At 42.5% G+C, this 18484-nt stretch overlaps 1 protein-coding gene across 2 annotated transcripts in view; it reads right to left on the bottom strand.

The window, feature by feature from the left end:
* LOC133617638 (anosmin-1-like) overlaps positions 1 to 18484 on the bottom strand; it is a 61992-nt gene that overhangs the window by 38007 nt on the left and 5501 nt on the right. For both annotated transcript variants that reach the window (XM_061977735.1, XM_061977745.1), the window contains exons 3-6: positions 14871 to 14936; positions 14537 to 14759; positions 2309 to 2493; positions 2089 to 2218 (exon numbers count right to left, since the gene is read on the bottom strand). In XM_061977735.1, the coding sequence (XP_061833719.1) occupies positions 2089 to 2218; positions 2309 to 2493; positions 14537 to 14759; positions 14871 to 14936 (604 nt within the window). The remainder of the gene's footprint in view (positions 1 to 2088; positions 2219 to 2308; positions 2494 to 14536; positions 14760 to 14870; positions 14937 to 18484) is intronic.

Raw genomic sequence — 18484 nt, 5'->3', positions numbered from 1 at the left:
AAACATTGATTGAAAAATAAATCAGTGTTCACATCCATGAACGAAAATGTCGTGTCCCTGCTTGGTGGTCTAAAGGACCCGGAGGAGCAAGACCTCCACACTTAGTATTTGTGAAAAATGTAGACAATCGTCAAACAAATGTGTTCTGTTAATCCACTAATGGTAACAGAAGCTAGCCAGTGGTGTTATTGTTATATTTTTTTGCTTTGAAAAATGTTACTGTGAGGAAATTGCACACAGCACCTTTAAGGGGAAATACATATATATATATATATATATATATACATATATATATATATATATATATATATATATATATATATATATATATATATATATATACTGTGTATATATATATATATATATATATATGAGGCACTGACTTCATCACAGTCAGATTTACAAACATATGAACCCTAAAGAGTATCTTATTCACCATTTGATTGGCAGCAGTTAACGGGTTATGTTTAAAAGCTCATACCAGCATTCTCCCCTGCTTGGCACTCAGCATCAAGGGTTGGAATTGGGGGTTAAATCACCAAAAATTATTCCCGGGCGCGGCGCCGCTGCTGCCCACTGCTCCCCTCACCTCCCAGGGGGTGAACAAGGGAATGGGTCAAATACAGACGACAAATTTCATTACACCTAGTGTGTGTGTGACAATCATTGGTACTTTAACTTAACTTTAACTTTACACATACAAACTGTAGCACACAAAAAAACACATTTAATTAAAAAAAACGTTATCATGGTCTTACTTTTACTTATAAATTAAGTCCATGCGCCGCAACTAAAGCCCTCACTTAAACTTTCCACGTTCAAGATTGAATCTATTTAAAAAAGTGTAACTGAGGGTTTATAAATGTCGCCTATACTGTATGAAACTACAAAATAACAAACACGGAGGCTCCAGTTTACACGAGGACCACTTTATTTACCTTCTTTCATAAACTTCCGCTCCACTCCGTGTCATCACTTCCGCTCTTAGCGCCTTCAAAATAAGAGCTCAAGGCATATACTGTATAACAGCGCATAACAGGAACTTAACATCACAAAGAGGAAAGCTCATGAAAATAGGTTACAAAAGTTATTTAATAAGAAGCCAAAAAGTGCAAAAACAATAATGTTCGTGTTGGAGGAGTTGTGAATTAGGTACACCTGCAGACTGCAATGTTGTGGCCCTGCAGTCATTCACAACTCCTCCAACACGAACATTATTGTTTTTGCACTTTTTGGCTTCTTATGAAATAACTTTTTAAATAGATTCAATCTTGCACGTGGAAAGTGTAAGTGTGGGCTTTAGTTGATATAACAATTCTACGGCGGGGGTGCAGGAGGCGGGATTACTGGAGCCTCAGTCAGTGCGTCTTTTGCAGCCGTTTTATGATCGCTCAGCACAAGAAATACGTTACACACATACAGTTGTTGACAAAATACACTGTACATTATATACCTCAGCTAACTAAACTATGGAAATGTATAATATAATTCATATAGCAATACAGTCTCACTGCACAGCAGGCCAGCAGTTAGCCGAGTCCGGAATCCATGTTGAGGCACTGAGTGACGTGCCTCAACTGGCTGCTGTTCACCGCACCGTCTCTTCTCAGTATTTGAACGGCAAATGTGAAAATTCAGCGATTTTGAAAAAAAAAAATCTAAAACTGGTGAAGTTAAATGGAAAATAACTTTATAGTATAATCACTGGATACATATAACAATTAAATTTTTTTTTTTTCTTTTTACATTTTTTTTCTTAGTGACTGCACGTCACTAATATACATATACATATACATACATACATATATATATATGTATATATATATATATATATATATATATATATATATATATATATATATATATATATATATATATATATATATATATATATATATATATATATATATATATATACATATATATATATATATATATATATAAATTGCAGCTAATTTTTATACTTAGCAGGCTCATTTTGCGGGATTCGACCTGCAGGCCATAGGTTTGACATCCCAGCATTAGACGATACCATATAATAGACTGTCTGGAACAAAATAACCTATAAACATTTAGAAGGTTCCTGACCTCTGCTGGAGCATATGTGTCGACTCGGAGTGGTAAAACCTCTGGTTCCGTGCATGTTGACAGCTGTAACTCTGAACTGGTACCAACGGCCTGGTCGGATGTCAGAAAGTCGGACTCTCTGCTCTGTGGTCTACGGAGTATGAGGTGACGTATTGGGTGAAATAAACAACAACAGGAAAACTGTAAATCTACACTTTTTCCACTACAGTAGCACACTTACATTTGCAACTATTTGCCATGGCGTAGCAGCATCTTCACTGGGTTGGATGCCAAAGTTCCACCTTTTCTGCAGGATGTAGACTACAGGCTCAGCAGACATGTTGATTCTGGGGTTCCAACGCACCTCGAGTTGGCCGGGGAATACCTCCTCAAATCCAAGCTGCTTCCTTGGCTTTGAAGGAACCCCTGGGAGAGGATTGTGACACATTTGTTTATGTAACGCATTCAAAAGAAGATATTTATTTTTTATTTATTTATTTTTTTACACGCTTGAAGTAACGCACAACCCTTTTATTCGTAAGACAAAAAGGTAAGTTAGGCAAATGTCTGGAAAGAAGGCAGGTCTTTTTTTCTTGGCCGTGTGAACATTGTGGAAAATTGACTTTTCCTAACACTTGTCATTGTCTTTTAAATCCATCATAACAATATCTCTTCAAATTTGAAAAGGCCGTATCAATACAGGCCATACTTGTCACGTGAAGGTAAGTGTGTCAACAGCTTCAACTGTGTATACTTGTTTTAATAATAACCCCTTAGTAGACAGCTGCTAGTGTGTGCGTGTGTGTGTGTGTGTGCGTGTGCGTGTGCGTGTGCGTGTGCGTGTGTGTGTGTGTGTGTGTGTGTGTGTGTGTGTGTGTGTGTGTGTGTGTGTGTGTGTGTGTGTGTGTGCTTGCATAGGGAAGTGCGACAGTTTGATGTTAATTGTCAAAAAATCAATGAATTCAATTGATAGATGCTACATTATAGTATGTATTGTCTATTAATTTCAAAGTTCAATGATCACGGTCCAGAAGCATTAACGTCCTTTAGTTCCAGGACATTTAAACACGGCCGATATACGTGCGGTCCCCTTCCGCTGCGGTCAAACTCGCAAGACAAAAATTGGATTTTTGATAGTTAATTTAGAGTGGCTCCTCTCTGAGCTGCCACCTTACCGTGGTAGAGGAGTTTGCGTGTCCCAATGATCCTAGGAGCTATGTTGTCCGGGGGCTTTATGCCCCCTGGTAGGGTCTCCCAAGACTAACTGGTCCTAGGTGAGGGATCAGACAAAGAGCAGCTCGAAGACCTCCATGAAGAATAAAAATAAAGGACCCAGATTTCCCTCGCCCGGACGCGGGTCACCGGGGCCCCCCTCCGGAGCCAGGCCCGGAGGCGGGGCACGATGGCGAGCGCCTGGTGGCCGGGCCTGTCCCCATGGGGTCCGGCCGGGCACAGCCCGAAGAGGCAACGTGGGTCCCCCCTCCAATGGGCTCACCACCCATAGCAGGGGCCATAGAGGTCGGGTGCAGTGTGAGCTGGGCTGGTCGAGAAGTTCCGGCTAGATATAGTCGGACTCACTTCGACGCACAGCAAGGGCTCTGGAACCAGTTCTCTCGAGAGGGGCTGGACTCTCTTCCACTCTGGCGTTGCCGGCAATGAGAGGCGACGAGCTGGGGTGGCAATTCTTGTTGCCCCCCGGCTCAGAGCCTGCACGTTGGAGTTCAACCCGGTGGACGAGAGGGTAGCTTCCCTCCGCCTTCGGGTGGGGGGACGGGTCCTGACGGCAGCTCAGAGTACCCATCCTTTTTGGATTCGCTCGAGGGAGTACTTGAGAGTGCTCCCCTGGGTGATTCCCTCGTTCTACTGGGGGACTTCAATGCTCATGTTGGCAGCGACAGTGAAACCTGGAGAGGCGTGATTGGGAAGAATGGCCGCCCGGATCTGAACCCGAGTGGTGTTTTGTTATTGGACTTTTGTGCCCGTCACAGATTGTCTATAATGAACACCATGTTCAAACATAAGGGTGTCCATATGTGCACTTGGCACCAGGACACCCTAGGCCGCAGTTCCATGATCGACTTTGTAGTTGTGTCATCGGATTTGCGGCCTCATGTTTTGGACACTCGGGTGAAGAGAGGGGCGGAGCTTTTAACCAATCACCACCTGGTGGTGAGTTGGCTGCGATGGTGGGGAAGGATGCCGGACAGACCTGGCAGGCCCAAACGCATTGTGAGGGTTTGCTGGGAACGTCTGGCAGAGTCTCCTGTCAGAGAGAGTTTCAATTCCCACCTCCGGAAGAACTTTGAACATGTCACGAGGGAGGTGCTGGACATTGAGTCCGAGTGGACCATATTCCGCGCCTCTATTGTCGAGGCAGCTGATTGGAGCTGTGGCCGCAAGGTAGTTGGTGCCTGTCGTGGCGGTAATCCTAGAACCCGTTGGTGGACACCGGCGGTGAGGGATGCCGTCAAGCTGAAGAAGGAGTCCTATCGGGTTCTTTTGGCTCATAGGACTCCTGAGGCAGCGGACAGGTACCGACAGGCCAAGCGGTGTGCGGCTTCAGCGGTTGCAGAGGCAAAAACTCGGACATGGGAGGAGTTCGGGGAAGCCATGGAAAACGACTTCCGGACGGCTTCGAAGCGATTCTGGACCACCATCCGCCGCCTCAGGAAGGGGAAGCAGTGCACTATCAACACCGTGTATGGTGAGGATGGTGTTCTGCTGACCTCGACTCCGGATGTTGTGGATCGGTGGAGAGAATACTTCGAAGACCTCCTCAATCCCACTAACACGTCTTCCTATGAGGAAGCAGTGCCTGGGGAATCTGTGGTGGGCTCTTCTATTTCTGGGGCTGAGGTTGCTGAGGTAGTTAAAAAGCTCCTCGGTGGCAAGGCCCCGGGGGTGGATGAGATCCGCCCGGAGTTCCTTAAGGCTCTGGATGCTGTGGGGCTGTCTTGGTTGACAAGACTCTGCAGCATCGCGTGGACATCGGGGGCGGTACCTCTGGATTGGCAGACCGGGGTGGTGGTTCCTCTCTTTAAGAAGGGGAACCGGAGGGTGTGTTCTAACTATCGTGGGATCACACTCCTCAGCCTTCCCGGTAAGGTCTATTCAGGTGTACTGGAGAGGAGGCTACGCCGGATAGTCGAACCTCGGATTCAGGAGGAACAGTGTGGTTTTCGTCCTGGTCGTGGAACTGTGGACCAGCTCTATACTCTTGGCAGGGTCCTTGAGGGTGCATGGGAGTTTCCCCAACCAGTCTACATGTGCTTTGTGGACATGGAGAAGGCATTCGACCGTGTCCCTCGGGAAGTCCTGTGGGGAGTGCTCAGAGAGTATGGGGTATCGGACTGTCTGATTTTGGCGGTCCGCTCCCTGTATGATCAGTATCAGAGCTTGGTCCGCATTGCCGGCAGTAAGTCGGACACGTTTCCAGTGAGGGTTGGACTCCGCCAAGGCTGCCCTTTGCAGAGGTGGGTAGTAACGTGCTACATTTACTCCGTTACATCTACTTGAGTAACTTTTGGGATAAATTGTACTTCTAAGAGTAGTTTTAATGCAACATACTTTTACTTTTACTTGAGTATATTTATAGAGAAGAAACGCTATTTTTACTCCGCTACTTTTATCTACATTCAGCTCGCTACCATCCTAGTCATGTCCGTTGTGTCCTTGGGCAAGACACTTCACCCCTTGCTCCTGATGGCTGCTGGTTAGCGCCTTGCATGGCAGCTCCCGCCATCAGTGTGTGAATGTGTGTGTGAATGGATGAATGTGGTAATACTGTCAAAGCGCTTTGAGTACCTTGAAGGTAGAAAAGCGCTATACAAGTATAACCCATTTATCATTTACTCGCTACTAATTTTTATCGATCTGTTAATGCACGCTTTGTTTGTTTTGGTCTGTCAGACAGACCTTCATAGTGCCTGCGTTTCAACAAATACAGTCACTGGTGACGTTCACTCCGTTCCACCAATCAGATGCAGTCACTGGTGACGTTGGACCAATCAAACAGAGCAAGGTGGTCACATGTTGAAAAACTTATTGGGGTGTTACCATTTAGTGGTCAATTGTACGGAATATGTACTGTACTGTGCAATCTACTAATAAAAGTTCCAATCAATCAATCAAAAGTGTGAAGGAAAAAAAGACCCTTTTTTATTTCAACCGTACATCCCGTCAAAAGCCTAAAGACTGACTGCACAGTTCCTGTCTTCACAATAAAAGTGCCGCTCCATCGCGCCTGCTCTTTCAAAATAAGAGTCTCCGAAAGCCAGCGCAAACAAGCTAGCAAGCTAGCAAGCGACGGAGTTTGCCGCCAATGTATTTCTTGTAAAGTGTATAAAAACGAATATGAAAGCTGGACAAATAAGAAGCCAAAAACCAACCACTTTCATGTGGTATTAGACCAGGGGTCGGCAACCCGCGTCTCTAGAGCCGCATGCGGCTCTTTAGCGCCGCCCTAGTGGCTCTCTGGAGCTTTTTCAAAAATGTATGAAAAATGGAAAAAGTTGAGGGGAAAAAATATATATTTTTTGTTTTAATATGGTTTCTGTAGGAGGACAAACATGACACAAACCTCCCTAATTGTTATAAAGCACACTGTTTATATTAAACATGCTTCACTGATTAGAGTATTTGGCGAGCGCCGTTTTGTCCTACTAATTTTGGCAGTCCTTGAACTCACCTTAGTTTGTTTACATGTATATTTTTCTGCGACTTTCTAGGACGTGTTTTATGCCACATCTTTTTCTGTCTCATGTTGTCCACCAAACTTTTAACGTTGTGCATGAATCCACAAAGGTGAGTTTTGTTGATGTTATTGACTTGTGTGGAGTGCTAATCAGACATATTTGGTCACTGCATGACTGCGAGCTAATCGATGCTAACATGCTATTTAGGCTAGCTATATGTACATATTGCATCATTATGCCTCAATTGTAGCTATATTTGAGGTCATTTAGTTTCCTTTAAGTCATATTAATTCAATTTATATCTCATGACACACTATCTGTATGTAATATGGCTTTTAATTTTTTGCAGCTCCAGACAGATTTGTTTTTGTATTTTTGGTCCAATAAGGCTCTTTCAACATTTTGGGTTGCCAACCCCTGTATTAGACAGAAAGGAGGAACTATTTTTCTCCTCCATTTGAAAACGTGGACGTTATCATCACTACTGTCTGATTACAATCAATGCAAGTCATCAGAATCAGGTAATACACCAACTTATATTCTTGTTTTCATGAAAGAAAGAAATCTATGTGTTAAACATGCATGTATATTCATAAAAACACCTTTAACATGTAAACAAAAACGGCAAAATAAATAAATATACATTATATACTGTATATATCAATGTATGTACCCGGTATATATATGTGTGTATATATATATATGTGTGTATATATATATATATATGTGTGTGCGTATATATATATATATATATATATATATATATATATATATATATATATATATATATATATATATATATATATATATATATATGTATATATATATATATATATATATATATATGTGTGTGTATATGTTACTCATCAGTTACTCAGTACTTGAGTAGGTTTTTCACAACATACTTTTTAATTTTACTCAAGTAAATATTTGGGTGACTACTCCTTACTTTTACTTGAGTAATAAATCTCTAAAGTAACAGTACTCTTACTTGAGTACAATTTCTGGCTACTCTACCCACCTCTGGCCCTTTGTCACCGATTCTGTTCATAACTTTTATGGACAGAATTTCTAGGCGCAGTCAAGGCGTTGAGGGGATCCGGTTTGGTGGCTGCAGGATTAGGTCTCTGCTTTTTGCAGATGATGTGGTCCTGATGGCTTCATCTGGCCAGGATCTTCAGCTCTCGCTGGATCGGTTCGCAGCCGAGTGTGAAGCGACTGGGATGAGAATCAGCACCTCCAAGTCCGAATCCATGGTTCTCGCCCGGAAAAGGGTGGAGTGCCATCTTCGGGTTGGGGAGGAGACCCTGCCCCAAGTAGAGGAGTTCAAGTACCTCGGAGTCTTGTTCTTGAGTGAGGGAAGAGTGGATCGTGAGATCGACAGGCGGATCGGTGCGGCATCTTCAGTAATGCGGACGCTGTATCGATCCGTTGTGGTGAAGAAGGAGCTGAGCCGGAAGGCAAAGCTCTCAATTTACCGGTCGATCTACGTTCCCATCCTCACCTATGGTCATGAGCTTTGGGTTATGACCGAAAGGACAAGATCACGGGTACAAGCGGCCGAAATGAGTTTCCTCCGCCGGGTGGCAGGGCTCTCCCTTAGAGATAGGGTGAGGAGCACTGTCATCCGCGGGGAGCTCAAAGTAAAGCCGCTGCTCCTCCACATCGAGAGGAGCCAGATGAGGTGGTTCGGGCATCTGGTCAGGATGCCACCCGATCGCCTCCCTCGGGAGGTGTTTAGGGCACGTCCGACCGGTAGGAGGCCACGGGGAAGACCCAGGACACGTTGGGAAGACTATGTCTCCCGGCTGGCCTGGGAACGCCTCGGGATCCCCCGGGAAGAGCTGGACGAAGTGGCTGGGGAGAGGGAAGTCTGGGCTTCCCTGCTTAGGCTGCTGCCCCCGCGACCCGACCTCAGATAAGCGGAAGAAGATAGATGGATGGATGGAATTTAGAGTGGCAATATAGTGCTTTTAGTCTCATCTCAATGGATGTTTCCAGGTGTCTCAATAGAGGCCATCAGAATAGATTTGACAGTTTCATGGAAGTTTTCTCTTATCATTTTATCATGTGTGGTGTACACTGCATCCAAACTTCCAGTGCGATATAACCATTTTGAGGGCGCTAAATTTATTCTAGCCTTTTCTTTTTCTTAGGTTCTGTCTTGTCATGTCGACCTTGGATGATATCATGCACCAATCTTCTCCACTATGTTCTTTTCACCACTCGATCTCTTAGCTCAGCTAATGTCATTCCTGTTGTTTTTGTAATTCCTTCCATCCACCTTTGCCTTTGTCTTCCTTTTAGACGTTTCCCCTCACATTCTCCAAACATGATGTTGTTTCTTCTCCTGATATGGCCAAAGTAACCTAGCTGTTGTTTAATGATCCTGTCTAATAATGAAATGCTTGGTTTAATTTTCTCTAGCACTTCTTTATTTGAGATTTGTTTTGTCCATGGAATTTTTAAGATTCTGTGCCAACACCATAACTCAAAGGCAAGTATTTTCATGAGTCTTGTTTTTTCAGTGTAGAACTTTCACATCTATAAGTTGCTATTGGGAAAATTAAAGTCTCTATCATTTTGATCTTGGTGCTTAGAAGAATGTGGTTGCTCTTGAGCATATTATTCAGTTTAATCAGTGATGCTCTGGCCATTGCTAATCTTTTGATTTCCTTTGAACACCCACCGTCTTCATATATATCACTGCCTAGGAACAGAACGACTGCACTACTTCTTTGCATACTTGCCAACCCTCCCGAATTTTCCGGGAGACTCACGAATTTCAGTGCCTCTCCCGAAAATCTCCCGGGACAATTATTCTCCCGAATTTCTCCCGATTTCCAGCCGGACTTAAGGCACGCCCCCTTCAGGTCCGTGCGGACCTGAGTGAGGACAGCCTGTCGTCACGTCCGCTTTTCCTTCATATAAACAGAGTGCCAGCCCAGTCACGTTATAACTACGGCTTCTGGCGAGTGCACAACTGCACACACAACAAGAAGGAGACGAAGCAGAAGAACGAAGAAGACACAGTCATGGCGACGACGAGTGACACAGAATAGAACGAGGATGGACAATTCAACCCTAAACTCACTTCTTTCCTGCAAATTAAATTTCACAGATGCTGCCTTTAATAGAGTGATCTAAATTGTTTGTTGCCATCTCCTGGTGAATGTTGTGTATAGTGTTCTATGGTTACTTTTTGGTTGGCCAACGGTTTACGTTGTATTGTGCACCCTGACGGCAAGTGTGGGAGTCGGCTCTGAAGTATGAAGTAAAGAGACGTAACTTCATCCCCTCGCCTGGTTATTGACTCCAACCCAGAATATTACACTGCCCATACCTATGCTCCTTCAAAGGCTGTGCTACTGGCTGCAAAGCATTGCACTTTCAAATACAACAATGAGTAGAGGAGTGTTATGTGTGTATATGTGTAAATAAATGAACACTGAAATTCAGGTATTTCTTTTATTTATATGTATATATACTGTATATCATCAGCATTACTTAAGCAGTACCTTGTCAGCTGGATGGCACTCGGCAATTCCACTCCTCGACTCTACTTGTATGAAGACCCCTATGCTCCTTGAATTTATGCTACTTACCTTCTTGGCTATTTCCAGTGCCATCCAGCTTGGTATGTACTATGGTAGTTTGCACGTCTTGCAACTCCGACCCAAGTTTAGTTAGTTTTGTATATTAGCTTTTGTTCTTTTTGTCACGGTGCTCTTTTTTGTGTTCTCTTTTTCGCACCGTCGCTTTTTGTTATCTCCTATTTTTGGATCATTGTTGTGAGTGCTTTTTCGTTAAGTAAAAGAACTGTTTTACTCACAATCCATCTGCATCCTTGGGTTTCTCTGTTCCACATTTAATTGAACTGCGACAATATATATATTTATATATATATATATATATATATATATATATATATATATATATATATATATATATATATATATGTATGTGTGGGGAAAAAAATCACAAGACTATTTCATCTCTACAGGCCTGTTTCATGAGGGGGGGTACCCTCAATCATCAGGAGATTTTAATGGGAGCATTCGCATACCATGGTTTATATAGGGCACAGAGTGGGTGGGTACAGGCTGGCCTAGGGGCGTGGTGATTGGCTCATGTGTTACCTAGGAGGTGTTTCCGTCTATGGCGGCATGTTGTTACAATTTCGCTGCGCTTGTTGAGGGATGACAGGTCTGGACGGTAAATAATAAACAGTTTCTCTTTCAAGCATAGGTTGCATCTTTTATTACCACTATTGTAAGGTGTGCTGGATGCAAGAATTTGCCATGTTATTGAATATTCAACATTATTGTCTTTGAGGTCCCAAATGTGTTTGCTGAGTTCTGTGGTATTTCGTAGGTTTTTGTTCCTGAAAGAAGCCTTGTGATTGTTCCATCTGGTTTTGAATTCTCCCTCGGTTAATCCTACATATGTGTCGGATGTGTTAATGTCCTTGCGTATTACCTTAGATTGGTAGACAACTGATGTTTGTAAGCACCCCCCGTTGAGAGGGCAATCAGGTTTCTTTCGACAGTTACATCCTTTGTTGGTTTTGGAGTCGCTCTATCTGGGGGTCGACGGCTCATTTGCAATTGTTTTGTTGTGGTTTGAGATGATTTGTCGTATATTGTTCATGCAGCTGTAGCTCAATTTAATGTTGTTCTTGTTGAATACTTTTCTTAGGGTGTTGTCTTTGGGAAAGTGTTTGTCAATCAGATTGAGGAATTTGTGTCCAATGTTCGTTGAGACGTTTTTGCTGTATGGGGGGTTGTACCAGATGATGTCGTTTCGTTTTCTGTTCTTTTTTGGCTGGTTTCCTGGCGTGGGTTCATAGGTGAGGGTGAAATTGTATCCGCTTTCATCAAGGGCTTTTTGGTACGGGGGGGTTGCTTGGTCAAATTCAGCTTTGCTAGATGACAGCATCGATAGCCTTTTATTGATTCCGGTAGGTATTCTTTTCGTGGTGGTGGGTGGGTGGTTGCTGTCATGGTGCACGTATTGGAGTGTTGTGTTGGGTTTCGTGAATGGTTGGTAGCTGTTATTTCTCAGGTTGAAAGTGACGTCAAGGAAGTTGACGGTTTGCTTGTTGGCTTCAATCGTGATCCGTAGGCCGTTCCCTTTGAAAATTTGGCATATGCGCTTCTTGGTATTCTCGCTGCTCCTTGGCGAGGCGCGACACACTGCCAGTCCGTCATCACGGTAAATACCAAGGTTCAGATTGAGGCTAGCGAGCTGGGAGAGGAGGAAACTCCCAACGAGTTCACACGTTTCTGCTCCGTCAAAACTTCCCATAGTGACGTCAAATGTTGCATTGTTCTTTTTTTGCCATGGTGTACTGTTGTGGATGAGAATGGAGTTTTTTGCGTGGATGATGATGTTTCTTTCGTTGCCTGTGATTGAGTCGTAGTCTGAGGCGAAGTCTAGTGCTTGAGTCAGTAGGTCTTGCGTGATGGAAGGGTAAAATTCCTCGATATCAAAGGAGATAAAGTTGTGCTGTTGTTTGTCTTGGATGTTGTTGAACCATTTGATTACTGCTGCTGTATTTCTCCATTGGTTGAGTGGTGTTTTGTCCTTGATTTTTGTGTTGACTCTGTCCAGGATTATTTTGCTGATTTTTCCTATTTCAGATTTAGTTGGGTTTATTAGTCGGCATGTTGGGTTATTTGCGAAGTTGGGTTTGTGGTCCTTCAATGTGATGAAGGCTTCCTTGTTGGCTGTGGCGTCCACCCTGTCCTCAATGTCCAGTTCAGCCGCGATCCTTTTATTTTCCAGGTGGATGTTCTGTAAGGTGTTGGGTTGCGCTTTTTTGTATGATTTGGTGATGCTTCTGTCCAGTAAGGTGTGGTGTTCTGGTATGTCCATTCTGTAGAAGTTTGTGGTTTTATCGGCAGCTATGATGAGGTTGTTTACTTTCTTGATGCGCTCCTTGTCATTTTTCAGCTTGGTGGGATTGGCTTGAATTTGACTGATTGTATCATTTTGAGCATGTCGTTCTCAAAATCCTTTAGTTCCTCAACTGTGGGTGGGTTCTTGGTAGATTTGAATCCGTAAGTTTCCTTTTGCATTCCTTTTGTTTCAGGGTGGAGGAAAAAATGTGCTTTCCACCGCATCCTTCTTAGGAAGTGTTCCGTCTTTTCTATGAGCCTTAGCTTGTAGTCATTCTGCGCGGGTATGGGAATGTTCTTCGTGGAGTAGTCGATGTTGAATTTTTCCATTTCTGATCGTCGTACAGTGCTCAACAAATGTCAATTTGAAGCGGAGTATATGTCTTAATAAGGTTATCCAAAAAATAGTGCTCGATACCGTAGTAGAGCGCAATATATGTATGTGTGGGAAAAAAAATCACAAGACTATTTCATCTCTACAGGCCTGTTTCATGAGGGGGGGTACCCTCAATCATCAGGAGATTTTAATGGGAGCATTCGCATACCATGGTTTATATAGGGCACAGAGTGGGTGGGTACAGGCTGGCCTAGGGGCGTGGTGATTGGCTCATGTGTTACCTAGGAGGTGTTTCCGTCTATGGCGGCATGTTGTTACAATTTCGCTGCGCTTGTTGAGGGATGACAGGTCTGGACGGTAAATAATAAACAGTTTCTCTTTCAAGCATAGGTTGCATCTTTTATTACCACTATTGTAAGGTGTGCTGGATGCAAGAATTTGCCATGTTATTGAATATTCAACATTATTGTCTTTGAGGTCCCAAATGTGTTTGCTGAGTTCTGTGGTATTTCGCAGGTTTTTGTTCTGGCAACCTATGCTTGAAAGAGAAACTGTTTATTATTTACCGTCCAGACCTGTCATCCCTCAACAAGCGCAGCGAAATTGTAACAACATGCCGCCATAGACGGAAACACCTCCTAGGTAACACATGAGCCAATCACCACGCCCCTAGGCCAGCCTGTACCCACCCACTCTGTGCCCTATATAAACCATGGTATGCGAATGCTCCCATTAAAATCTCCTGATGATTGAGGGTACCCCCCCTCATGAAACAGGCCTGTAGAGATGAAATAGTCTTGTGATTTTTTTCCCACACATACATATATTGCGCTCTACTACGGTATCGAGCACTATTTTTTGGATAACCTTATTAAGACATATATATATATATATATATATATATATATATATATATATATATATATATATATATATATATATATATATATATACTGTATATATGTAAAAAAATATATATATATATACTCTAAATATAAATATACTCCTCCCCCTTAACCCCCCCAATCTCCCGAATTTGGAGGTCTCAAGGTTGGCAAGTATGCTTCTTTGTACTCTTGATCCAACTTGAACTCTCTGATGTTTTCTGTTGTCATTATCTTGGTTTTTTTTTCACATTTAAGTATAGGCCCGCCTTAGCACACAAGGATGTATACTAGTACCCCTTCTATTTAACCTATATGCAGAAGATATAATGAGCAAAGCTTTGGATGAATGTGAGGCAATCAGAGATACGCAGATGACACCACCTTACTGGCTGAATCCTGCAGTGATCTAGAAATAATTTTCCAGCCTCAGAGACAAATAAAAAGAAAAGTACTTAAGTTTACTTAAGTCTCACATCTTATTTAAGGCTTGTACCACCCAAAGTGTGCATCTTGGTTTAAGGTGCTCAGAAACAGACTTAAGTCAAAGGGGAGAATGCGCACCAGTTGCTCACCATTTTGTACTTAAGCACATGCGAACTGGATGTTTGTTGTTTACACCGCCTCTGAGTGTTAGTTTCTTGTCATCCTTACCTTTGTAGAGATCTTTAGGAGTCTGGCATGTGTGGCCACAGGTGTTGGAGCAGCACTTCTTCTGAGCTGGACATTCCGTGTCATAATCACAGCTCTCGACACAGGCGGCCGCAAAGCCAGTGGCCCAGTCCGGAGGAGGACATTCCCCTTGCTTCAGTTCCATCACTGACTCAAGGAACTGACAGCTGGCCAAACACTCCCAGTGCTTTTTTGGAAACAACCTCTAAATATATAGATGTTGCGGTAAATGCATTTCAATTTCACTCCCTTTAAATCCAATGCATATAACATTAATACAGTATTATGATGCATGTGAGTGTGTTGCAGTGTCTACCTCACACAGTTCTCTGCAATTCTTCTTCTTTTTCATAAACCAAGAGTTTTTACACGGCTCCAAACACTGTGGAAGTTGTCAGAAAGCCCACAATGTTGACATGTTTATTGGTTCTTTATATTTCTCTGATAATACTCAAGGAAAAGGATTTTGCACCACATTTGCACAGTTGCATTGCGACCAAGCAGTGAAGCGATATAGGCATACTTGCCAACCCTCCCGGATTTTCCGGGAGACTCCCGAAATTCAGCACCTCTCCCGAAAACCTCCCGGGACAAATTTTCTCCCGAAAATCTCCCGAAATTCAGGCGGAGCTGGAGGCCACGCCCCCTCCAGCTCCATGCGGACCTGAGTCCGCTTTCCCACGATAAAAACAGTGTCCCTGCCCAATCACATTATAACTGTAGAATGATCGAGGACGAGTTCTTGGTTTCTTATGTGGGTTTATTGTTAGGCAGTTTCATTAACGTCCTCCCAGCGCGGTAACAACACACAACAGCAGCAGTCACGTTTTTTGTCTACCATAACGCAGTTCGTCTGCCGTAAACAGCAATGTTGTGACACTCTTAAACAGGACAATACTGCCATCTATAACATCAATAACATATATGGCTTTTAGAGAGTGCAGTGCACAACTGCGCACACAAGGAGAGAAGCAGAAGAACGAGGAAGATACAGCCATGGCGACGCCGACGACGAGTAAGATGAAGAAATACGCTTCGTTGCACCTTTACTGCCTGAGTCCGGCAATTTGTTGCAAATCTTGCTTTATTGATTGCTTGCACACAGCCAATCCAACACAAAACAAACTAGTCCCGCCCGCACTGACGCTACCGCTCCCTCTCTTCTCTCGCCCACACACTCACTGACGTCACTCACCTCACATGCTCACCTATTAAAGGGCCACACACACACATACACTACTCTCATAACATCTTGTAAGTTCCAAGCCGCAGCTGCAATTGGACCTGGATAGCCTCCGGGAAGAAGTAGTGGACTACCAAGTGCTTGGCACTGAAGATCTTCCTCAGGAAGCAAAGATTGACCGGTTTTGGGCCATGCTAGGGAGAGATGGAAGATTCCAGTCTCTAATGCATTTGATGAAAGCACTTTTGTGCGTGCCACACATCAATGCATCATCAGAGAGGGTGTTCAGCATGGTTAGAAAAATAGTGACAGAGAATAGAACAAGGATGGACAATTCAACCCTTAACTCAACAATGAGTAGATGAGTGTTATGTGCGTGTATATGTGTAAATAAATGATATATATATATATATATATATATATATATATATATATATATATATATATAATAAAATAAATATATATATATATATAGCTAGAATTCACTGAAAGTCAAGTAATCCATATATATATATATATGTATATATATATATATATATATATATATATATATATATATATATATATGAAATACTTGACTTGGTGAATTCTAGCTGTAAATATACTCCTCCCCTCTTAACCACGCCCCTAACAACGCCCCCGCACCAACCACGCCCCCGCCCCACCCCCGACCACGCCCACCCCCTCCCCCCACCTCCCGAAATCGGAGGTCTCAAGGTTGACAAGTATGGATATAGGTACCAAAAACTTGATATCATAATGTCACCGGTGCCAACGTAAACAGTAGTAACCATACAGTAGATAGCATATACTGGTGCCTCATTTTGAATGCTCAGCCATAGACCGCAATTGCTTGAAGGAGACATTGCTTAGGTATGTATTGTAATTAATGTAATTTCCTGACAGTCTGAGGCTCTTCTTAAGCACTATTCCATTCCATTACACAGTGAGCAAGCTTAACATAAGTGCTCAGTTTTAAACTCGCAGACATGTTTCTCTGCTGCTGTCCATACAAGCAACATAACTCTTCCTCAATACCCACCACATCACCATTACAACACAAGCAGGTTGTAACTTTTTTGACAACATTTGGACATTTACACGCAGGATTAATTTAGGATTAGCGCCATTGTACATTTCCAGAATTTGTATATTAATTATTGATGTCTGCTGGAATTGTTATGCACTAAGGGCCCTATTCTCCCATTTGCTTTGAAAGATGCTATTTGCAGCCTTTATGCAGAATCATAGAGGGTGCTAACTTTGTGTTGTAAGCACTGTGTTTTACCATGAAATGATGTAACACACGCATGTGCATTAGCTTTTTGTGTTGTCAGCTAATACAGTAATTGCTTGTATTTATTAGTAACATAATAAATATTAATAAATCTTTATTCATATGATTAATGATACTAAAATATTTAATCATAATGAATGCATTACCATTTTGGTGTCGATCCAGTAGCAGTATTGCCCACCCCTGCTTTGCAGTTGTTGTCTAAGAAACTTAATAGCCAGTTTTATACAGTTAGAGCTAAAGTAGACTACGTGCACATCAACATCAACTTGACATTCCGGCGCTTGGTCTGCCATCTTCCATCTACCCTTGCAAGCCTCCAAAGAAAATTGCCACGCTAATTCAGAGTGACGCTGCCATTTCTCATGCTGTCCAACGCTGCAAGCTCTGGCAAAAGATTGTGGCTGCGCCCACTTGAAATAAAGTCACTGCAATTGTTGAGATCAGTCCAGAAGTATTTGTACAATCAGTTGTAATCAGGGTTGGGTATGGTTTGAATATTATCAGTACCGGTACATTTGAAACAGCACTGGTGTTAAGCAATTCCTGAATGGGTACCTAAAAAGGACATTTTAATTCTTTTAAATATTTAATTTATTTTGACATAATTTTTTTGGAATACAAGTTAAACAGAATAGTAATTTAGATTATTTCAACAAAATAGATAAAAGGATACCCACTGTAAGTAATAACATCACCAATATAAAATAAAACACACATCAAATGGTCATAATTATTGCCAAAAACCAGCAGCAATACAGTACATAGAGAATGTACTAATATATTCTGCATGGTTTTACAGTACTTTAAGTGCAATCATCGTACTGTTTTGGCAAATTTCTCTATGGCTCTCACCAAAAGCGGGCGCTTTCCTTCCCTCTTGCTTGCTTTTCAACTTCTCTTGCTTTTGCCTCTTTCTTGGAGCCTATTTTTGCACTGCTCTTTAAAATCTAAGCAATGGAATTGATCGACTGGCCTCTCAACAAAAATGACAAAATTTTCTCAATGAGAAGCTTAGGGAGCTGCCTGTCCTGACGGAAAGGTTGTTATAGACACAAAGTGGACTCATGGGATAAGTGGAGTGCCGCATGCTGTCGAGGACGTTGAAGACATCTACCTATTCGGCATACTTGCCAACCTTGAGACCTCCAATTTCGGGAGGTGGGGGGTGGGGGGGCGGGGAGGGGGCGTGGTTGAGGGAGGGGCGTGGTTGGGGGCGATGTTAAGAGGGGAGGAGTATATTTACAGCTAGGATTCACCAAGTCAAGTATTTCATATATATATATATATATATATATATATATATATATATATATATATACATATGTATATATAAATAAAATAAATACTTGAATTTCAGTGTTCATTTATTTACACATATACACACACATAACACTCATCTACTCATTGTTGAGTTAAGGGTTGAATTGTCCATCCTTGTTCTATTTGT

The sequence above is a fragment of the Nerophis lumbriciformis genome, linkage group LG01 (assembly GCF_033978685.3).
Source record: "Nerophis lumbriciformis linkage group LG01, RoL_Nlum_v2.1, whole genome shotgun sequence".
NCBI lineage: Eukaryota > Metazoa > Chordata > Actinopteri > Syngnathiformes > Syngnathidae > Nerophis > Nerophis lumbriciformis.
The sequence above is the reverse complement of the archived record's forward strand: the minus strand, read 5'-3'. Positions and strand labels throughout refer to the sequence as shown.